Source organism: Thamnophis sirtalis, unplaced genomic scaffold (assembly GCF_051295495.1).
Source record: "Thamnophis sirtalis isolate CommonGarterSnake01/CBP01778 unplaced genomic scaffold, rThaSir2_p1.2 scaffold_3, whole genome shotgun sequence".
Classification (NCBI taxonomy): Eukaryota; Metazoa; Chordata; class Lepidosauria; order Squamata; family Natricidae; genus Thamnophis; species Thamnophis sirtalis.
In genome coordinates, this window is record NW_028261383.1 from 142,298,843 (window position 1) to 142,323,136 (window position 24,294).

A 24,294-nucleotide genomic window follows, 5' to 3' on the forward strand; every position below is an offset into this window, starting at 1 on the left:
ATTATTATTTGCTTTGTTTATATTAGTGTCCATAAATGTCATAGAAGGATGTGTGACAATAAGTATGTGTGTGAGTGGACACATAATGTGCCTGCGTGTATGAGCTGAAGAAATGAGACTGAAGATGATAACATGGGCTAAGTTTTGTTTATTTTAATCACATGACCAAAAGGCCATTCACTGGTTAAGATTGTGTTTATGTTTGTTTGTTTTGATGACATGACCAAACACAGCACTTGAACATCAAAAATAAAAAATTAAATATTAAAAAAAAAATATTAAAAAAAAAAGAGTTCAGAGCTTTTCACTCCAGCCCAGCACCTGGGACATATATAGCTGTCATTTTAATCTTTCTAAGCAGAAGATTATTGATGGTCTTAAACAGAAGAGGCTGCCAACTAGGGAAAACTAAGATTCCATGACAGCATGTTATGGTGCGATATAGTAATTTTGGTTGGGAAAAGGCACAAGGTGGTTTTGGACCATGACGGACATTATTCAACAGGAACTGTTGTACTTGATCAGTGAATTCATTCGAACCTCTTCACCATCACCCTGACCTGCTGCCTTTTTCTACAAAATGGATGCTGGTTCACTTTGGAAGTAATATAGGCAGTCCCATCAGAACATATGGAAGCCTCAGAGACTTTGCAGGAGTGAAGCAGAGCGCCTGGACTTAAAAATGTTGAATGTTCACTGTAAAAATTTCTGTACTGAGAGACTGCTTTGGGCTAAGGTACCATTTGCACTATGGAAGGTTAAAGAAAAAATTTAAGAGAATAGGAGGGGTTTTCCCTTTTATGATACACCCTAGAGCTGAAGAGATACTTTTATGTCTGTGTTTTCTCTTTTTGTAAAGACAGTATGCGAGGACTAGTATGTATGAATTTTGATGTAGCTCCCTCTCTGAGGAAGAAAATTTGCTATGTAGTTCTGCAAACATAACAATCATATGTTTTATCTAACTTCCAAGTCACAAAGTGTTTTGTTACCACTAAATTCAACTCTAATAGGATTATATTTTAGTTCTCCACAGATTGTATTTAGGTAAACCATACTATTACATATTTCTGAAAACCCTAAATAATTAAAGAAATAGCCAGTTAATGTCCAGCTAGGCTATGCTTCTGCTGAGTTGTCATGAATAAGAGAGAAGACACTATGAAATCATTAGTCTGGAAGAAAGGGCTAAAGCTAACGTTTACAATAACTAACTACTCCTAAGTTATTAGGAAATCAGGAGTAAAAAAAATGCACCCCTTTCCTTTTTTGCAATACTTTTTTTTTAAATATTTCAATATACATCTAGTACTTAGGACGCCTAAAACCCTTTGCAGACTTCTTCACCAACTCTGGTGTAATTTTAAGTTACATTGGTTTACCTATATGTCTCATCAAAAGAAGAGGGCTTCTCATTCATCGGTGTTGTGAATTTTAATTGATATGTTTAAAGGTTTAAAGAATTTGCAAAGGAAGAAAATGCTAAAGGCATAAGAAGGATTATGTGGTTTAATACCAATTTATATTTTAAAAAAGCACCAGTCTTGTTAACCTCTTGCTGATATTTTTAAGTTAAATTTTTTTCATAATTCCATCTTATTTGTCACTGTTGAAAATCTATTTCTTAAAGGACTTCATTGCATTTATGAAATGCACAAAATTCTTGATTTCAATTAAAACAATGACATTAATTATGAAATTAATATGATAAATGTTATACTAGAAAAACGGTTTTCCGGTTTAGCCGGAAAACGTTCCCAACTATTATTCAGTTCCAAAAATGAAAAATATGCTAATTCTGTTCATTGAGTATGAACATAGGAATTAAACTGAGAAGGCACTCATTTATGAGAAGATGAGATCAGAACTGGTAATTTTAACAACTCTTTTTTCATACACATATTTGAAAAAAGAAATTAGAGGAAAAAATACTGCCTTGGCTATTTCTCCTCAATGTTGTATAAACTAAATTTGTTCTGTATCTGGCTCTAGTCTGTTAAGTATATCATAATAATTGCTTCTGTTCCAATTTCTCTTTGTCCTTTTATAGATTTTTTTGTACAATAAATATATACAGCAAAAACCTTTTCTTCTTTTAATGTGTCAAGTTTGGAATCTTGAGAAGTATATAACTTGGTGTTCTGGTTTTGAGTTTCCAATGTTAATGAAGAGATTGGCATGTTTATTTCAATGGGTAACTTAAGGCCTCAGCTCTATTGCGAGGAAGGAAAAAAATATGTGATGGAATATAAATTAATGTTACTGGATGCTCTTAATCGCAAAACCATCTGAAAATATCCAATCATACTTCTTGAGAAGTGAAAATAATATAACAAAGGTATTGAGTTGCATATGATTAAATTGTATTCATGTTTTAAGAAAATTTCAAAATCTTTATAATTCCACTGAATTGGCTATTTTTATGTCATTCTTTTCCACTGTAATTTCATTCTTTTCTTTTTTAAGGAGCTTAAGAGTAGTGTTTCTTTACTTTCAAGATTCAAGTTGCTATTCAAGCAATCTAATGAACTAAAACTTGCCAGAGTTATAAATAGGGTTTAAAAAAATTCTTTCAAACTAATTTCACGTGGGTACATTTACGTACTTCTGAAGAAAAAGATTTGGGAGGGCAAGAAAACTCATATTTACAGTTACAGCTTGAAATAATAAATAGGCACCTCAAGTACCAATATAATCCAAATTGAAAGATAGTGTTAATTAAAAATTGGAAAACACTGTGAACCAACAAAAATGCTTAAAAATACTTTTAAAAGATTAGAAATTTACATCATTCCCAAAATATCTTTCAATTTATTTCAGCTGACCTTGGCTAATACAGGGTCACTACTGTATATCTATTATTTCTCTCTCTTTGTGATTAATTGCAGGCATATACATAATGGAAAGATACATGATTCAACATTGTAGCCTCCTATCTATCTAACTTGTTTGCTCCACTACTTTTTTTCTCCTTTTAGTTTTATTCTATCCCTGCAACCTTTCAGGCAAAAATGTAATGCTTTGGACAGCATTGATGAAAATGTAATGCTTAACAGCATTGATGAAGCAATTATTTATTGAGTGATACCTATATTGCAAAAAAGGTTGCCAATTATACCAAGGAATTCGATATTGTCCTGAAAGGCAGTCTCAAGCCCACCTCAAATTATTTCATTTGTTTTGCTATCCTGAAAGCTAAGATTTATAATTGGCCAGATGTGCTACAGGAAACTAGATCATGGAATGTTGTTTTATGGAGCCCTCATAAAAAGGCAACAGGCATGTTGAGAATGCTGGCTGTGTATGTTATCAAAGTGACAAGGTTCAACAAAATGAATCTGTGTACTCTATTGAGGTAAATGGAAGTGTGAATACACAAATGAATACCAGCAAGAAGTACTATACAGTTGGTCCTCAACATATAGCAATTCATTTAGTGACCATTGCAACAGCACTGAAAAAAGTGACATGACCATTTTTCACATTTACAACCGTTACAGCATCCCCATGGTCACGGGATCAAAATTCAGATGCTTGTCAACTGATTCATATTTATGATGGTTGCAGTGCCCGGGGTCATGCGATCCCCTACTGGGACCTTCTAACAAGCAAAGTCAACAGGGAAGCCAGATTCACTTAATAACTGTGTTATTAACTTAACAACTGCAGTGTTTCATTTAACAACTGTGGCAAGAAAGGTTGTAAAATGTGGCAAAACTCACTTAACAACTGTCTCATTTAGCAACATATATTTTGGATTCAATTGTGGTGATAAGTCGAGGACTACTTGTATGCTAAATGTGTGCAAATTCTAAGCAGCTCAACTTAACCAACTTCACACAACTAAGTCTTAAGTTTCCCCAAACATCTCTAAACTAACAATGCTTCTTCAAGCTCAATAATCTATTCTAGAATACTTTCCTGATGAGATATTATGCCTTTATATAATTATCTTCCCTGCTTCAATAAGAAAAGTCTGTCAGACTGAACCACCTATACCAATCTGTTCAGAGACGATTACGAAAGCTGAAGCACTTGCCTGGGCATACCCATCTGAGGAGGTTGAAAGATGATTGACAAACCATTGCACAGCTGTAAAATTATGTCAAAAGATATAATATAATATAATATAATAATATAATATAATACATATTCTGCACATTTTCTAAGATTTTTTCTTACTGTAACGTTTACAAAAATTGAATAACAAGATAGAAAAACATGCATATGTAACTAATTGCATGGTTCACACATAGTTTATCCATGGTTACAGAAGTAGCATAGCATTTTTTTAATTAGAACGAATGGGACAGACAGCATTTCTTCTCTCTAAATGAATATCTGCCTGGCTATTAAGTCAGTTACCTACTTACGGCATACTGACAGATTCATATAAAAATGTGAATTCATGAATTCTTTTGAAAGTTCATATTTACATTACATCAACCTTGCTTCCATTTACTAAAAGTTGCTTAATAGTGAAATGGGAGGCATATAAATATAATAAATAAAATTTCCTGAAACTATGTCTCATTTAGTAATATAAACTAGACATTACAAACTAACACCAATGGGCTTTTCCATATTTACTAGTTCAGTCCATAAAAAAGCTAATAATAAACAAACACAATTTAAAAATTACTAGTGTTCCAGAATAGCTAATTACTTTTTGCTTTGGGAGTCTCTTCTCATTCAACAATCCTTTTTAGCAAGTCTTTTACTGAAGAACTTAGGTCCAGAGGGTGAATTTCATCTGTTCATTGTTGCAAAGAATAAGCTACCTTCTTGACTCAAGCAGCTACAGCGGCAGAATATTTTTTTTAAAACTGGAGATACTCTAATTTACCTAAATAACCTGATCCATAGCTTAATTCATTCTGAAGCAGTTATTGTGCGAGTAAATGAAGAAGAAAAAACCCCAGAAAGAAGAAATCATTTAATTTACATTTCAGAGTGAAGCACTGCTATTCTGCAGACATGGTTTACTATTTATTATTTTATTTTTATGCCACTCTTTCTTCCCAAAGGAGCCAAGAATGGTTTAGCAGGACTTTGCATATTCACAACAAAGAGGTGTTCATAGAAAATCGAAACAAACTCCAGAGGTAGGTAGAACCTCAGTAAGATAACAAAAAAGCAGCAATCTGGTGTGCCACAAAGTCAAAATTAAAACTGAGAGGCAACAGAATAAAATCCATATTTCAGGAACTAAAAAAGTTAAATTATAAAGACATGAAGATATTAGACATTAATTAAAATATCGAGGGTGGTGGGTGGGAAGGGGGATGATTACAGATGTCCAAGCGGCTTTAACTGAAGATAATAAAGAAATGGAAGAATGGCACACAAGGCACGACAAGTGCAGTCAAAGCCCCGAACAAAAGAAACAACTCAAGTTAAAACTCTTTCGAGCATTATAAAAGCCTTTTAGATTAAATCAAATACCTAGAGAAATAAGCCTTCTGGAATAATTAATGGGAAGTGTCTTAGGAGGCAGGTAGAATACTCAATAAAGGGGAAAACTGAAAATGCTTGGAGAGAAAAAAGAAGTTGTATTCAGCTATACCAGAAAATCAGACCCAATGATTAAAGCTGTGTTTGCAAACTTATTAATATATTGTGGCTTATAACTGTTTTATTAGCACAGAAACAAGCAGGTTTCCGCTTTGTACAAAAAACCAGGATGGGAACTGAGTTTATTACTGTTAGCTCTGGCTTATTGCAATGTCTGGAAGTTTCACCTAAACAGAGAGGCATGCTAAGAATCATAAGAACATGTTTTTACCTCTAGAGCACGGGTGTCAAACTCGATCATGACGTACCGTGTTGTTTTTTGCCTTTGCGGAGTTGGGGTGGACATGACCTGCACATGTCGCATCTGGCTCGTGGGCCACCAGTGTGGCACCCCTGCTCTAGATAATTTCCATCTAGAGAAAAGTAGCTTTGAAAAATCTTCCTAAATCTGGTTTGTACAGGTTTTTCTGTGTACTTAACCAGTGACCACCATGTCAGGAGGCACATTCCCAAGACTAATAAGTAAGATCAGAACCAAAACAAAAATCGATTTAAGTTCAGTGATATTAAATTTTAATACAAATATTACCATATGTCTGAATGGTAATTATGAAGATTCTTTACCAAAATATATTGACACAGCAAAAGTTTAAGAATTTTTCAGGGAGCTGTAATAAAATCTCATATATGTTCTCTTAGCGCCAAAGTGGGGTTTTACTTGAAACCTGAATTATTTTAAATACCTCGGAACAATTAATGTCATGTACCTGACAGCAAACACCTAGGAATAGGAAGATCACAGGGTCTTCATAATGATAAGCTCTCTTTCTGGGAGAGCAAAGAAATAGTTTTGATGTCCAATCCTCAGAATCCTTCTTGGATCTGCAGCAGGATTTTTACTTTGGTTGAAAAATTGCCCCAAAGTGCTCCCTCATCAACCCTGAAAAAGAATTAAGGAGAGGAAGCCCTTGTGTGATTGAATTTTAAATGGAGAATGCCCCCATTTCTGTAACTGCTGTTCAAACCTCTGATAGACAAAGACACTTGATAAAGGGACTCTATTGGATGATTTAAAATTATTTATGTAAGTGAAAAAATGGTCCTCTGAGGATTCAAATTCCATATCATGCAGAGCTTCTCGGGCCATAGCAACTTCTTGAACTGGGCCAAGGAATAACAAGCCAACAAAGATGGAAAGGATTATATACTGAGTGAATCACAGTGGTTATCAAACTTTGCAACATTTTGTTACAAAAACTCTACTCTATGTAAAAACTAGACATAATCTACTTAATTGTTTATAATCCTCATGTATTGGTTGAAGTATTTCTGAATAATCTATCAACCTGTGAAGTTTTGTGACAAGATATTACTTTAATACCATTACAACTGAATTCAACACAGCTAAATTAAAAACAGTTGAACTGCTGAATTACAACTTAACGAGCAAAAGCCTAGAAGATGCTGAAAAAATAGGGCACATTAAGTCTCCTTGAGGGGAAAAAAAATCCAACTCCAGGTGCAAACTTCCTTACTTTGACAGGGATATGTAGAGGAGTCTCCCTGATGGTAATATAAACACTGATATGAAAGCTGACATTTCTTCACATCATCAACAAAGCAAAGCTTCATTAAAATCCCATGTTTTGAATTCTGCTTGGAAACCGGCCAGTATAACAGCAGACTAAAACTATTGAGATAGAACTTCATCAATTGGTTCCCCACCCGCCAAAAAAAATTCTTAACAGATTTCACTGTATGCAACTCTCAGCATATGTGGAGCATAAGAGAGAAAAACTGCAAGCTTTTCAAGGACTTTGCAAAGCCCTATATAGCACAGAGCCAGGTAATCTGTGGGACCATGTCTCCCTGAAGTCATCTACCCACTGAGTCAGTTAAGATGGGCACACTCCTAGTCTCTTCCTTTAAATACTGCCATCTTATGGGATCTACGAAGCATGTCTTTTCTATGGCAGGCCCTGCCCTCCTCAGCTCAAAAACCTCTGAAGACCTGGCTGGTATAGAATAAAATGGACAAAAGGATTTAATAGAGGACTTTATGTTAGAACCTTAACTTAGTGTCCAGTTTTTTAAAAATGTTTATAGTTTCAATAGATATCTGTATTATATTATTATTGACATTGTTTTAATTATTGATTGGGAACTTTCTACAGTTTGACATAAGATGGATGGTTATATAAACGTTTTACATAAATATGTCATCATTAACTTTATAGAGTACTGGGAATTGTAACTTGTCAACATCCTCAGGCCTATAGTAAATGAATTTGCAGTTACGTTTTTGAAATAGCAGACATTAAAAATCTTTGAAAGTAGCCTTTATACAAGTGCACAGCAACTGTTTAGATTGGATATTATTTAAACTTGAATAACAATGTCCAGACCACAGAATAATACCGTACATATATTTATATTATGTTTCCATTGAATAAAAATGTTCCCAGACTTATACCCGTTTAATGCAATCCAATTAAGAGTAAGTGGAATACATTTGCCTAAAAATATCAATCACTTTTATCAATCTTCTATGCAACATCAAAGTAACCAATGTAGTTTCATATTAAAATCAGTCCTGAAATCATCTTAATAATTTTCTAAAAAATTGTTTGAATGCCAAATATGTCAATTAAATAATATTGTTAAATCAAGTTCCTTCTGCAGTGAAATCAACATGCCTTGTTACATACAGCAAAATCCTGGGTATGCATTGCCAGGAAAAATAAATTATGTCCTATGTGACTCATTCTCCAATACACATATTTATCATTGCAGGCTTAAAGCAAATCTCATCTCCTTACCCTAGGGCAGTGTAATGAGTTGCATTCTCTAAAATCTTGTAGCACTAATGCCACAATTCTGAACTATACTTCTTAAATCATGGTTGTATGTGCTTTTCCTATCATGCTTTTCAAAATACCCCCCCCCAAAAGAGAAGAAAGGTAGTTTCTACATGTGATCTTAATAGTTATGTACCTATAAAATTAGCTTTTAGTTCTTTCCAAAGTAGAAGGGGACTAAGTTGAATTGCAGATGTTCAGAATTTTGGATGTGAAATCACTTCATTTTATCTACTTCCAGAGATAAAATTGTGTTAGAACTCAGCAAGGGGGCAGGGAGCAAAGGAAATATATTTCTTTTTAACCAACTCCTTCCTGGCAGACATCTAAGATGCTTTTCTCTTTTTGTTACAAACAAATTTCAAACCCATCCACCAAAGGCTGGAAGGGTGGGCGAGAGGCCAATGGGGGGGAAATACAACAATGCAATTGGGAAAAACACATATTTTCTATTTTGTTATGAAGGACAAATTATAATCATTCTCCTTTCTGACCTATAGTTAGACCTATTGCATTTAGAGTCCTAGTGTCTATTTTTGAAAAGTGACCATGCTGAACGTGGGTGCTACATAGTCTTCCGTAGCTCTCACACTGCAAGTCTTGGACATCCCTTTCTTTTCCTGGTTTTCCCACACTTTCTGCCGCTCATTGTATGCCTACTGCTTTTTTTATCTGCCTATTCAGCTCAAATTAGTCACGAGCGGCCCCCAGCTTAGAGAGGAAAAATAAATTAGGTAGTGTTTTAAACAGAGTTTGATTAGCTTGATCCCCTGCTTTTTTTCTGCTAAAGAATGAAGTAACCCTCACCTTTTACTAGATAGCATTTTAAAATATTTTCCCCAATGCAGAAGTAGTACAGATGGCAAGAAAGACCTCTGAAAGATAATTCCTTTTTGAATGATAATTAACAGGATCCGAACAGACCAAGTACATAGACCAGGAGTTTTTTATATTAGCACTACTGCCAAAATAGGTAATTTCATTAAGCAACACACCTAAAAACATTTTATTTTAAGCCCAGGAATGCAGTCATGATAAGATGAAAATTTACTTATAATAAGAGTACAAATATCCAACCATAACAAATACTTGACCATACATAGTTCTGAATCTAGCCATGTAGATTTCTCCTTACCAAGAAGCTTGCCATGAATTGCAAAAGCATTCTGATTTGATAAAGTCTGCATGTTATCTTTTCGGATACCCCTGTCACTGACTCCTATTCTCTTCATTAAAAATGAGATAATGTGTATCCATAATCTTTTGCTTCGATATGATGGACAGAAGGGAAAGAACAAAAAATATACTGTATATGAATACATTTAATAAATAAATAAAAATATCCTGTATTAGAAAAGGAAAGCAAAAATTCTTCTACTGACTTCACAATATTAAATAGTATTAATTAAATCTGGGTAAAAAGAAATGTATATAAAAGCAGTTAGTAAAAGAGATCATGTCACCATAAATGAATTTATTCTGCTAGCATCCAAGAAATTGACTGCTTGTGTCCAGTATTGGATGACTGCAGGAAAGGAGTGTTTAATTTGATTATTTCTCAATCTGTCCAAATCAGGATTTATATTTTCTAATCTGAAAATCCATCAATGAACCACAAAGACTAAATCAATGCTTTGCTTGCAGTCCATTAAAGCTAAAGTAACACTATTCCAAATAAAAACCATTTCAAGAAACCAATGGCTAGGAAGTAGGAAAAACTAGAACAGTAATCACCCTTTATCAAGAATGTGTTGTTCTCCCAGTAATACCTGCTTTTCATCTAACTACCTCAGCGGTTAACATGTAAAATGAATATAACCCAGTCTTAAAGAATTCATACTTTGAGTGGCAATTTTGATGCACATTATGGTTGTCAACGGAACCAGAACACACCCCTTCTGAATTAATTGACCAGAAAAGTGGGGGGGGGGGGGAGAGTGCAGTTGCTTTGAACTCCAGTTTTTACGGGCAAAGTTGAAAAAAATTGAGGAAGATAAATGTAATGTTGGAGTTTATTTTTCAACAAGTAATATAGAAGACAGTTCATCCTAAAATAATTATGCATTATTGAATATAAAGGTGAAGTTATCCTTGATTCAAAGCTGATTCTGATAACCACATTCACTATTGTATTTATATCCAACCTTTATTTTGCATAATCAATCCATGCACATCAAGTACCTTCCTATTTTTCATTCAGTACAGAGATGTACTGAGAGGTACTGACACACAGCCAGCTTTTATATCTAAGGAAGGGCTGGAACTCCTGGTCTCCTGCTTTCTAGTCCAGCATCTCAAACACCACACCAAATTGGTTGACTAATATGCTTGCAGTTTTCTTATCAGTATAATGGAAATAGCCTGCTACTGCCTTCTTCCACAATACTTTTTCAACTTTTAGTTTAATCTGTAGCCCTGAAATTCCCAGATGGTCTTTCATTTTGAACCAAACACACTTAGGTTCTAGGATCAGTCAAGGTCAGATACAAAACAAAGCAAAAGATCCAAAGATCCATACAGCAAAATGCTTCCCTATGTTCTAATCCATTTCTTTTAAAATTACTGTTTTTGATCAAGGTACCCAATCTTTCAATGCAGGTTGACTTCCTCATACCACTGAACACTTTAAGAGTCACACTTTCTTTGGTGACAAAATCTGCTCCATAATTAGAAGAAAAACTATGCAATTATAAAGCCTGGTTTTTAAAAACAGGAATATAGGAATATTCTGATCCAACAAAAACAGGTTTTCTCTTGATAAGAACTAGACACAACCACTGTGTGCATCATTTATAGCTCTGTTATATATGGCAGCAAGTATAAACAACAACAACAAAGCAAATTCTGATGCATCAAAGAAGCAGGGAATGTATTTCCTTAAGCAGTTTTATTATGAAACCAAAAATGAAGTGTTGTACTGGTTTCAGTACAACCTACAAAACATTTCAAATGTTTTTTTACCCAATTGTAAAAAAGCAATTAATAAAATATACATGTTATAAAATTAAAACACAAAAAAAAATTAAACAAAACTTTAGGATATATAACAAACAGCTACTACTACATAGCAAATAAATCATTGGACTGTTGCTCAAAGAAGGCTTAAATAATGAAAAACATAAGCATACTGTCAAACAGACTAATTTCAGAATACAAATGAAGCATGAATGCAGGATCAGATATATATATATATATATATATATATATATATATATATATATATATATATATATATATATATATATGTTTTCTGAGGTTTTCGCGGGTGTTAGTATGTAGGTCTCTAGTTGTTCGGGTTTTCTCCCGCGTAGAATTGGATATGTCTTTGCGACGTTTCGACGAAGTCACATTCGTCATCTTCAGGCTGCTGCTGACTACTTCAGGTTTGGTGTTTCCAGGAGTAGTGACTACTCCTGGAAACACCAAACCTGAAGTAGTCATCAGCAGCAGCCTGAAGATGACGAATGTGACTTCGTCGAAACGTCGCAAAGACATATCCAATTCTACGCGGGAGAAAACCCGAACAACTAGAGATAGATATATATATATATATATATATATATATATATATATATATATATATATATACATACACACACACACACACACACATATATATATACACACATACACACACACATATACACACACACACATATATACACACATACATACATATATATACATATATATATATACACATACATACATATATACATATATATATATATATATACACATATATATGTATATATATATATGTATATGTATGTATATATATATGTATGTATGTGTATATATATATATATATATATGTATGTATGTATGTATGTATGTATGTATGTATGTATATATGTACTCAGACAAAAGGAATTAACTATGAGATACAGTATATGTGGAAAATCATCTTTTTTTTAAAAAAAAAGGGTAAAAAAAATTCCCAAAGAGGCCAAACCTATTACCATTCAAAGCAAAAGTCAATCAGTAACTGTATAAAACCTCTCATAAATCATTAAGATTGTTTTTAAAATACAGACTGTCCTAACATCTTCTTTCTATGAAGGATGATACAGATCTGCAATAAAAATTAATATTTGTTTAGTCTATTTTTAGTTTAAAAAAAGAGATATACATTTAGATGAAGACAAAATCACCCAAAAATATATTCCTGCTCACCTACACTTGCATTCAATTTCTAAAGCTGGTATGAATAATTTGTTTATCATGAAATAGGATATAGTAATGTAAAAGGCAAGAAGTTTTCTCCAAGTAGTTGTCTTTAATAAATTGAAACACCAAGCATCAGATATTCAAAATACATTCAGTTCAGAGAGAAACATAGAACACTGTATTTGAAAATCAACTATGAATTTAAAGCTTAAAAAAGCTGAACATGAATATAATATTTTGTAATCATTTTATGCCTATTGTTTTTATAATTTTTTGGTACTATTTTTAACGGAGGAAATTCTGTATTCGTGACAAATTTTAAAAGTTTTGAGGCATAGTTCTAAAGGTTTACTATGAATAGTAGTAGGAAGTTGTCTAGCTATGAACATGACAATTTTACTACCTTTACACTGGGATGCAATTTGTTTTATTCTGTGGGCCACTCATACACTGTAATTGAACAATATGTAAAAAGTTATATTTTAGCAAAGGATAATGCAAGATCCATCTTAAAATTCCATAACTTCATCAGCTTCAATATTTAGTAAACATATAACTCCAAGGAGAAAATGTTTCACTTTTTAATAAAATCTAGGCTTAAGAGTAATCAGAAGAAACTGATTGACTTTATGATTGGAATTTATAAATGAAAGAAAAAATATTTCTTAGCTAAAATTAATAGAAAATTTGAAATGCCTAGGCAATGAATGCCTACCTAAAAATGCAAGGCGTGCCCAATTACTGATTAAGTTTAAATGGAGCTGAAGGTGACAATTCATAGTAGTTGGGGAATCCCTTTGCAGAGCTGCCTCTACTCCAAAAAGAAGAAGCAATGTGTACTTTGCATACAAATGGCTAAAAAAAACCTATTAGATCCAAATTGGTTACAACATACATAAACAGAATATTTTATTCTGTACTTTTCTGGTCCGAAAGAGTGTGGGGTAGGGTGCAAACAGCACAACTCAATAGCTAGCTTTGAAATACAAAGTCAAAATGTGTGTGAGGGAGAAACTGTATTCTTCCTTAGAGATGGAAGAATGTTTAAAACATACACCCTGAACAAGTAAATACTAAGAAGAAGATCATCAGACAAGGCCAAAACGTTCTGCTCTTTTTCTCTTCTTTGCCTGTAAATAGGAATTAAAAGATGAATTAAAAAAAGTCAAAACCAAAGGGAATGGCAACTCTGAGTATGGGTTTTGGCATAAAGAAAAACAGAAAGTCTATAAGGAGTGTAACAGTATATGTCTAAGAAAGCATCTTTCATATCAGGTTTCACAAGAGGCACTCCTATTGCAATGGGGGCATCCAACTACAGTCAGAAATTAAGCTATAAAGCATGAGATACAGTGACCTGTTAGTTGCTTCATCCTGCTGGTTTATATGAGAAAGTTTTGCTTGGAACAATTACCATTTTACAAGCTTAGAAAGCCTTCTAAGCAATAGGAGGTGGGAAATGTAAAAGGCCAAAGGGTTAACACTCTTCTATTCACAGAGAAGGCGAGTGGGACACAGTCAAATGCATTGAATACACTCATGCATCTTTGAGATATGCCTCTAAGTCAATACACCAGGGGCATATAAATCTTAATTTTTACCACGATAAATAGCTTAGGGGGCAACACAAGTCCTAATCAAGAATCTCCAGGGAAAAGGTGTCATTTAGTACATACAATACTAGAAAAAGAGCTTTTTGTTTCAGGCACACTCACTAAGTGCCCTAACGGAAAAGCATGGAATCCCTCAGACCACAGCCCAGCCACCCCCTTCACTCCAACTGAACAGGCAGATCATTCTACAGCTGCTATTTCATTTTGTGAAGCAATGCTTGCGTTGCATCTAGGGAAAACAAAAAGCACCCCACAGAAGGTGCCAATGAAAATAAACTTTCTCACTCAGGGTCAATCCAATATCCAAATATTGTTCCCTTTTGTAAGTGAAATTAAAGTTTAGCAAGAGAACTACTTGTGGACGAGATTAAATCTTAATAGTGCAATCAACCCAAAAACAAAGTTGCTGAACCAAAAATAACAACAACAACCCTGCATACTTTGAATAGAAGGAATCATAGGTCTGATAACGTAATGGCAGATTCCTGTCATCAAGAATTTACAAAAAGATAAAAGCAGTAGCAGTGTTTTTCTAACAGTGGAAGAGACAATAAAATAATCTTGCATGCATGCCACGTGATATACATAAATCCCACATTTTAAAAAGCACTTTTTAAGCTCTACAATGGATAGAAAATTAGTCTGGATCTTCAACCCCTAATTCGAAATCATCTATGTTGATAACTAACTGGACAACTCAGAAGGGTAGACATACAAGATAAAACTAAACTATTCCAAGTTTTATATCTATTGTAGAAGTTAATGACAGGAAATTCCAACTATTTTGTTCTTCAAAAATTATCCAGCAGAGCAATAATATGAAAATATCTTTAAAGAGAGAAAAAAGAAAATTTCTGATATAATCCAAAATTATTTATATTTAAGTTAGTATACAATAATTGAATGGGACTATGGGGACTGGGCAAAGAAAAGCATAAGAGTCACACAGTGCCATCTTGTGGAGTGCCTGACATTATTTCAATTACAAAAAGTATCAGCGCCCAAGATGTTATAACAAATGTTACCTCTGAGTCTTCTGTAGTTCCTGCTCCAGCTGAACTTGTAACAATGCCAAACCTCTCCTTTCTCTTTTTTAGTTTTTCATCATCTTCGGTCTATATAGAAAGAGAGTAACACATTTGAATGTAGACCAATAGAATAATTTTAATTCCTATCATCTTATTTTGCTACCTGGAGGTTCAAACAATTGATAGAAGAATATTCACAACTACCTGTTATTGCATGCATTAAACAGACATTCTCAATATAGACAATATACAATTATAAGATGTTGATCACAGAAACAGCCAGAGCTGCTGATTAATCAAGTTCCTTCTACTTTGATTGTCTTTCTAGTAATTAAAAACTTTATGCTAAATCCAGAATCAATGAAAATGTCAGTTGCTACTAGAAAGAGACAATGATGTGTAATACAATGCTAATTCCTCTTGCCTAGCTATTTACAGCCGCAAGGAAAAAAGAAAAGAAATTGAAATGAATGTTGCAAGCACCTAATATTATTGTGCTTCTTTTAATCCACAGGCAACAGCAGGACCAAAGTACTCACCTATTAAACCAAAGAAGTTGATAATAGTTTGACCTATTAACTAATAATTTTTAAAATATAGACTGACTTTCCTCTAAAATTAAGAATTTAAGCTAAAAGCATATCATTTTCTTTGCAGGTTTAAGGTGTTTTAGGACTTTGTTAAAGATAGGAAATTATATATAGCAATGGAGAGCATAAAGTGCTTTTATAACATTTTTAACTACAGAAAAAAACCTCCTTAAAATAGAGGATGTATTTTTTTTTATTTTAGTACAAATAAAACTTGCAGAACTTTAGAAATTACTTAACAAAATCTGATCATTAAGATTTTCAGGACATGAAAGAAATAATTAGAATGAGAGAAATAGCGCACCTGAAATTTATTTCTGGGCAGGTCATATTTTTAATTTAATCCATTTGCTACCATTATTGAAAGCATTTGCATTAGATGACTTCTATGGCACTTAACTTGCCTTCATAAATTCTGTTTCAATTATTTTCCACCCTGAGTGAGCAAATAAATGGTGTGGGTTCTTTGGATTTCTTCAGCTGATTTTCCTGTAAGCCTGGGGCTTTTTATTCTTTTAACCTTTAACCATGTTTGTGGCTTTGGCCTAACAGTAATAATCAAGGCCATCTATTAACCTTTAAGAGCTTCTATGTCATACATTTGCCATATAAATTCTCTTGTGCTATTTTCAGCTCTACAAGATTGTCCAATTACTTTGCTTTCCTTCTCTAATTTTGCTCACCAGTTCATACAGGGTATTTTCAATCTTCTCCCTATCCTATTTGATAATTTAGTAATGAGGGGCTTAGAAGTAAGTAGAGTCAAGGAAAGGATGGGAATGGAAATGGAAATGTAACCACATAAAATGCTTAATTTTATTTGCTTGGCTCATTAATCTCACTTGAATGCAAAACTTCCCATATCCATTATGGATATATGTCACTGGCTAGGTTATATTACAATTTTATGTATTTATTATTGATTGAACTTATACGACTGCTTATTTCACAGAGTGGCTCCTTAATCAACAGAGCCAGGTCTTCACTAAATCACTAAACGTTGATGAAATATCAGGACTATATAACTATATAAAGCTTGCTTTGTTTCATATTTCATCTATGCAAATATCTTCTCTGATTGAACTTAATCATCCTAATAATTGACTTTATTTATAAAAAAGGGCAAAATGACACTTATCAACCAATTAGCTCATAAACTCACTCATATCACTGATACATTATGCAACTTTTATCAGCAAAGTTGTGCTGATTACATCATGAGCAAGGGTCAGCATTGTCTTTGCTATGTTGACTATTTCCTTAAATAACAACACTACAGCAATTAAGTTCAAATTTGCTAATTGTAACATCTTAATCAGTCACAGTAATAGTAACAACTGAAAATTTTAATTAAAATCCAGCAGTTTCTCATGGGATTCAGACAATAGCAACAATGTATATGAACAGGTATAAATCCTTTCTATACACTTCTATCTTTGGAATGGCTCCTGTCTTAACTCTGTGTCAACATCTTCATCAGATTTTATTTTCCAATGTTAGAAAAATGATTTAGTTGAGGGGGAGGTCCAAATCGGGACTGAAATATTATGCATATGTAATTCAAAACTGAAAAGTATGTTCTAGGCATAAATGCTTTGGAGTTGGGGATCCATGGGAAGTAAGCAAGGTTAGCAGCAGTATTGAAGTGGAACTAGGCAAAAGCAGTAGCTGGAAAGGTGGGGGGGGGAGAGAAATAGATTGGATATACCACTCTTGAATTCAATAGTAATAGCAACCAAGGGGAGATAAGGGAAATGAAGCTGCTGGGAAGTGATGTCTATATAGGTTAGATGTGCCGTACTTGAAATCAAGGGGAAAAGGAACAACTAAATGGAGGTAGAGAAAGCAAGTGGCATTGGATATATTGTGTTGGAATTCCAGGATACTGGCAGTGAATAACAGAAGTTAGAAAAAGGAAAAATCCAAATGGAAAACAATTGGAAAGATTATGTGAAACACCAGCCTTGCCTAACTTGTCCTATAAAATTCTTGCAGATTTTGTTCTGGCCCAAACCAGGAACCATCAAAATATTCTGTGGTTAGGATATTTCTGCTTCAAATAATCCAGCTGAAATTCCAGACTGAAATTATTTGTCCCAGGTTTATAACAACATGTATTTTCTATTTTAAGTTAATACTTAACTTTCATAGATTAATTGATTTGACTATGTGCTGTCAAGTCAGCATCAATGCTTAGTGACCATATAGACAGATCTCTAGGCTAGTCTTTCTAGATATGACATAGAATATTTTGGGACCTATAATAGTTTGGCTAAGAATGCCAAAAAGAATAATGAAACGTTTTCTATTTAGAGTTTTTTTGTTAAAAAAACCTATCTAACTGCCCAAACAATAGAAACTGCCTTTTTTAATTTTAAGGTAGGGCAAAAATACGTACATTTAGTTTCATTATGCTAAACAATATATCCCAAAGGATTTCTTCTAAGTCAGGAAAACAGTGGATTGTTGAGAGATATGTGGGGACAAGGGAGAGCATTCTGAAAACTATTAAGTATTTGCTGGGGAAAAAAACAAACAAAATTTGGTTTCTTTTGATTTACATTTCAACCTTTTTAAAAATAAATATAGCTAAAAAAATTAATCTCCAATAATAACGTTTGGGGAACCCGGGGAAGAAAAATACAATTCTTGATCTCAGGTTGTGCATCTCTGTTTTATGCAGATAAAGGTCGTTACTTTACATACAAATCTAACTTTGATATTTCCTGCTTAAAGGGTTTTCTTCTAATTGATAACTTATTAAGTTAACAAAGACATATGGTACTTTAAAATAAAGGGAAAAAGATGAAACAAAGGAGAGGGAAAAGCACTGCCTGTATTTAATGGCATTCCTAAGGGATGTTTTATATAGCATACTTCTGTTTGCTCGTAAATGGATATAAAAAGTGAAATATAGTATCCTTTTTATTTATTTTACAGAGCTACTGTGTATGTACTGCCATTAAAATATATGAATATATATGAATAAAATGTATTTCTTCAACAAAGATTAATCTGCAGGTATAACCAACCAACCAACATTAAATTTTTGGTTATTTCCAACTCTACAAGGAAAATATACACAATGTAATGGAAATGCTTATCAAAACTAAACATGTATTTTACATATATTTCAATATAGCATTAATCTTTCCCAAACCACATTTGTTTAGGTCAAGGATGGTAACTGTGTTGTATCGTCAAAGCCAAAAGAACATTTAAGAAAAAAATAGCCAAACCACAACTTTAAATGAATGAACATATATAATGGGGCACAGAAGGGGCTGTAGTGAGCTTTTTATTTATTTTTCTAGTGAGCCCTTATAATCACCCCGCCCCCACTCGCTGCCTGAAGGGAAAGTGTGTAACAATCCCACTAAATCAACATGGTTCTAATGATCTCCCTCACTTGACCCCCTAGCATACTAGTGTCAGATGCAAACATGTTACAATAAACTTCACTCCATCCTTAGCTCCTCACTGACAGGTTTTGATTCATGGGGTGCTGAAACCCATCTGAGGAAAATTACCTCTATCAAAACACTTCTATCTCAGCATCTATCAAGCTTTGCTATAGCCCTGGGGCACACTTGAATGTGCACGTGGGCATTTGTGCATGAGAAGTGGGGGTGGAAGCTGACCTTTCTTCTGAAATGATACATTTTTTGAGGCTTGTGATATTAATGTTTTCTTCTTGTACTGTTCATGCAGAAAGCTTTGAAGAACAATCCCACTTATTCTAATAGGAATCTGAAACCTGAAATATGGCATAGAGCCTAGCATTCATAGTCTCCAGACTATTCCATCGTTTTATTAAAAAAATCAATGTGTTAGGAAAACTGAACATTTGTATTATGTATATGGTAACTGGCATTGTAAAGTATATTAATCAACTTTTAGCCTCTTTATTTAAAAATATTTTCTGGGAAGAGTAAACATTCTGAAAGTTGATGGAAACTTAATAATGAAATGCGAGACACATATGGGATTTCAGCAGCAAGGATTTCTCCCTTCAACTACACGATTTCCTAAATAATAGTTTATTCCATGATTCTTGTTTCTTTGCTATAATTATCACACTTTAGAAGGTTTTCCCTAGTATCCAAGTGGAATCTGCTTTTCTGAATCTTAAGACTATTATCAGGACAACATAGAAGTTACCATCTTCTTCAAGGTCTCGGGCTTCAAATCCTGGCCAGTATCTACCTTACCAGTAATGGTCCTTAGGCTGAGACCTCCTAATCTTTCACCAGACATAAACCAGTCTTGGTGGTTTGAACATTGCCCAGATTAACAAATTCTGCATCAAATGTTGGAGAATTGGGACAACCTGACAGGAAGTGGGCTATTGGAACAAACCATTCATGAATGAGACAACACCCCCCCCCCCCCAATTGACAGAATGCTACTGCAAAGAACAAGAGATATATGAAACATATGAGGGAACTATGGATGGAAGATCTGCATCCACACCAATTGAGAAATAGTTAAAAATCTGTTTGGATTTGGGGATGGATCAGTTTTTCAGAGCCAGCCCCCTTAGAGAAAAAGAGGGATTTTTTTTGGCAGGTGGCAGTTACTGGCTTCCCATTAACTTTCTGGGCAAGTTAACAGTGAAGATTGCAGGGCTTTGGCAAAGACTCGTAAGTGTGCATTTGTTGCCAAGAGCCCAAATCACAATCACATGATTATGGCGACACTATAACAGCCATGATTTCAGGCATGGGTCAGCAGTCCCTTCATCAGCACTATTGTAATTTCAAGCAGCCACTGAACAAATGGACTACCTGTATCTTATAATTCTTGCCTCCGATTTTTCGCAGAATAACCCTGTGAGGTGGGTTGGGCTGAGAGTGAGTGATTGGCCCATATCATCCCACTGGCTTTCATGCCTAAAGGAGGCCTAGAACTCACAGTCACCTGGCCACTCCTCCAAATAAGCTCTCTGTAAACTATTAGGTTATTACTGTAGAGAAACAAAACAGATGAAGCAGAATCATTCCATCAACTTTGCTGAAAGATCTACTGCCTTTGGTTCATCCATCATTTTTAACAAGCAATGGCAATTCCATTAGGCAACAGGAGAAAAATAGTGCCATTTCATTACTTTTGCTGAAATTATTCAACATAATTTTAAGAATTGGTGCCCAAATTTTGTCCCCCCCCCATCTTCTCTATCTTACCATACAAGTCAGTAGGAAGAGCTGACATTGTTGGTTTTTTTTGGGGGGGGGAGGGTGTCTGATCAAAACATACTTTAAATAATAGTAAATTAACTAGGAAACCTTTTACTAAGTTATATTAATAACACAAAGAAAACATCCAGACAGCCTTGTATACATATTTAAGAATCTCCAAAAGAACACAAGCACTTTGAATGACAGAGAAGGCTAATATACATAACAAAGCTGTAAAATGGTTTGGATTCAGAACAGAGGGAACGCAAATGCAATCCATCCTCCAACTCATTAAACTAGCCACACTTCTCCAGGATAGTGCAGTTGCTATAGGGTAGTTTGTTGTTGTTTTTTGGCTGCACCGCATAAACTTGGAAACAAATACAACAGTTTAATAACTATAGAGTATTTATAGCTCAGAGCTGAACTGTGGGGTCCTTGGTGCTCTCTGAGCTTGGTTGTTTTTTTGCAGACCTCTCATTACCAACAAAGCAACATCATCAGTGCTAGAAGGGTAGTAGTAGGGTAATAGTAGACCAAAGTTCGCTCTAGTGTTCTGAAGCACTGATGCTCAAGCAGATCTGAAATGTTGCACCTATTTAACAATTTATTCAGGAATATTAATTTCATGCTTATATTGACTAGAACTGACATTTTTGTGATGTCAAGTCAGTGTTCAAATTAAATCTTTATTATGGTTAATAATAAAGATGACTGGTGACTGCCTGGACCAGTTCCTACCACATTTTTTCTTGGCAAGATTTCAGAAGTAGTTTACCATTTCCTACGAGAAAGAGTGTCTGTCCCAAGGTCACACAGTTAGCTTTCTCCCTAAAGCAGGACTAGAACTCCTAGTCTCCCAGTTTCCAAGCTGTTGTTGTACAACATCAAATTCTGCTAAATTTAAAAAAAAATTCACAATTTTTACAAAAAATTCTATGGAAGATAATAATATTGTTACACCTACTGAATTCTCAAAGTTAATGAAAGCAACATTTTTCTATTACCCATCAAGGCTAGGATATAATAGCTTTCCAGTGAGAAAAGCACAGAATACAAGTGAATAGCATCCTTTTTTCATTATATAATATAAAATAGAATAGGTTAAATATTTTAAATACATCATAGAGTCCTTTGGGCAAAAAAGGCACAATGTGAATTTATCTGGATTGTTAATTATATAGTATTTATATTCTGAGTGACAAGAAGAAACAAAAATTTAAAAGCTGCTATCACAAGGCAGGCATGTATAATTTTTAAACAAAATCCTCAGCATACTAACTTGATCCTCAGATCAGAATTTAAAGTGTTACTAAACTCTGTGTGTGTGTCTGTGTATAAGAGAGCACACCTAAAGGGAAAAATTGATACTTAGGCCTTAGAAGATCTAAGTCCCTATTTTGTCCCCTTAAACCCCACTCTAGAAATGGGAGTGGGGGGAGATCAGGCCAATGTTGGATAAAAATAAAATAGATTCATTAAGACATTTATATTTCTCCCAAATTTTCCCAACATTTTAGTTATAGCATTTTTTGGAAAATGCAAGTGTTGGCTGGAAGCCACAACCAATTAGAAGCCAGTACAGATGACAAAACAAGTCTCTTTTGATTACTAGTCTTTGTTAGCTACCTAACTGTATTTAGAATACTGCAAAGTTGTGTAACCGATGTCTTCTAACCACTGGGGCCTCCTGTGATTTCAATGACAATGATGCATTTGAGAGTGCTCCCAAACTATATACTGACCTTCCCTGATGGACACCACTCATCTTGGCAGTCAATACATTCACTATCATGTCAGTGTTTCAAGGTATATATAAAATACCATGATATATAAAAACAGAAGCAGCACAAAATCCAGCAATGTTTATACAATGAAATACTGTTGTAGAATAGGATAACAGATCTTGAATGCGGTTCAGAAATATCTAGCCATCATATACCAGATAAAATCAAGATGGAGTTAGGGTTAGGATGAAAGTCCCACTTTCTCAACTACTTCCTTGATTAGAATATTGCTCTTTGATTATTTTGGTGTTGGCTTTTTTATTGTTTCTTTTGAATGATGTTTAAATGTGGTTTATCTCTATGTGTCTCTTGATGACTGATTTCACTGACTGCCAAGCTTCCAGAAATTCTGTAGCATTTGGCTTAGTGTAGGATGCTCTAGTATGGTTGACTCTGTCCATGAGTTATGAAATTAAGAAGTGCCATCATGTTTTCTGATTGCTAATTGATGCCTGCTGTGATTGTGTGTGTGTGTGTGTGTGTGTGTGTGTGTGTGTTAGATTATTAAGGCTTCTCTTCATCAGGCTATCTACTTTCTATATTGGGTTGGTGTTTACTGGGATATAAGTTTCTTTGTCTTCCAGTAATTCTATGCCTCTTTTGTATGTATTATGATCTGTCCACAATAACTGTGATTTGGCTTGTGTCTGCTGCAGGATAATGATGGTTTGGTCCTTCTTTAGGCTTTTGAGCAGCCAACACCCAGATGAGCAGAATTAACACCAGACAAACAATCCATAAAATAAAACAGTACTCTAATCAAGGAACTAACTAAAGAGTAAATCACACCCTACCCAACCCAGGCAGGGGTATTGTATATAAACAGGAAACAAACCTCACAGCAACTGGCACTGGTGATGTAACCTAGTCAGGTAAACTACGCAAGCAAATAATCACTAAGGACTCCACAATTACAATCTTCTAAAAAAAATAATCGAAATTATGCATAGATAATTCAGGAACTGTTCATTATTTTGGTTGCCTCTGACTGCTCTGTAGTTAAGTCAGTTATCTGTACTTTAAGTACTGATCTTGTAGAATACAGAGAATAAATTATAATTATCAATGATCATTTGAAATATAAAACAACTACTTGGTACAAGTAACTTTTGAAAGAGAAGACCTCCCAGATGGTTAATGATTTATATATATTAAAGCAGCAGTCCTCAACCTTTCTGGCTTTGTGGACTGGGTGGTGGTGGATGGTTCTGTGCATGCGAATGGGACTATGTGTGCCCACCCAACACTTATGTGGCCTGGTTCTGAACGGATCAGGATCTGAAAGTGGGCCGCAGTATTATTATTAAAGTACAAAACACGACTACTAATTCTAATTCAAGTTCTTATAGCAAAGAGAATTACCGCATATAGAAATTTAATAAAGTTATTTAGGAAAATAAATTGCACAATCCAGAGTCTCAGTTTAGCTACCCAAATGAAAAAGCATCATTTCAATTAAGCCTAGGCAAATAAATAACAATAACAATAATAATAATAGCAGCTCACTCTCCCCAATGTAAGAATTGTTTTAAATGTAACCTAAAAATAAACAGTAAG

At 34.2% G+C, this 24,294-nt stretch overlaps 1 protein-coding gene across 1 annotated transcript in view; it reads right to left on the bottom strand.

The window, feature by feature from the left end:
• Positions 1–12,631: 12,631 nt before the first annotated feature.
• The window catches only part of SARNP (SAP domain containing ribonucleoprotein), a 72,294-nt gene continuing 60,631 nt past the window's right edge, over positions 12,632–24,294 (bottom strand). Inside the window, exons 10-11 of the mRNA XM_087710280.1 lie at positions 15,181–15,270; positions 12,632–13,672 (exon numbers count right to left, since the gene is read on the bottom strand). Of these exons, the coding sequence (XP_087566406.1) occupies positions 13,631–13,672; positions 15,181–15,270 (132 nt within the window). The 3' untranslated portion in view covers positions 12,632–13,630. The remainder of the gene's footprint in view (positions 13,673–15,180; positions 15,271–24,294) is intronic.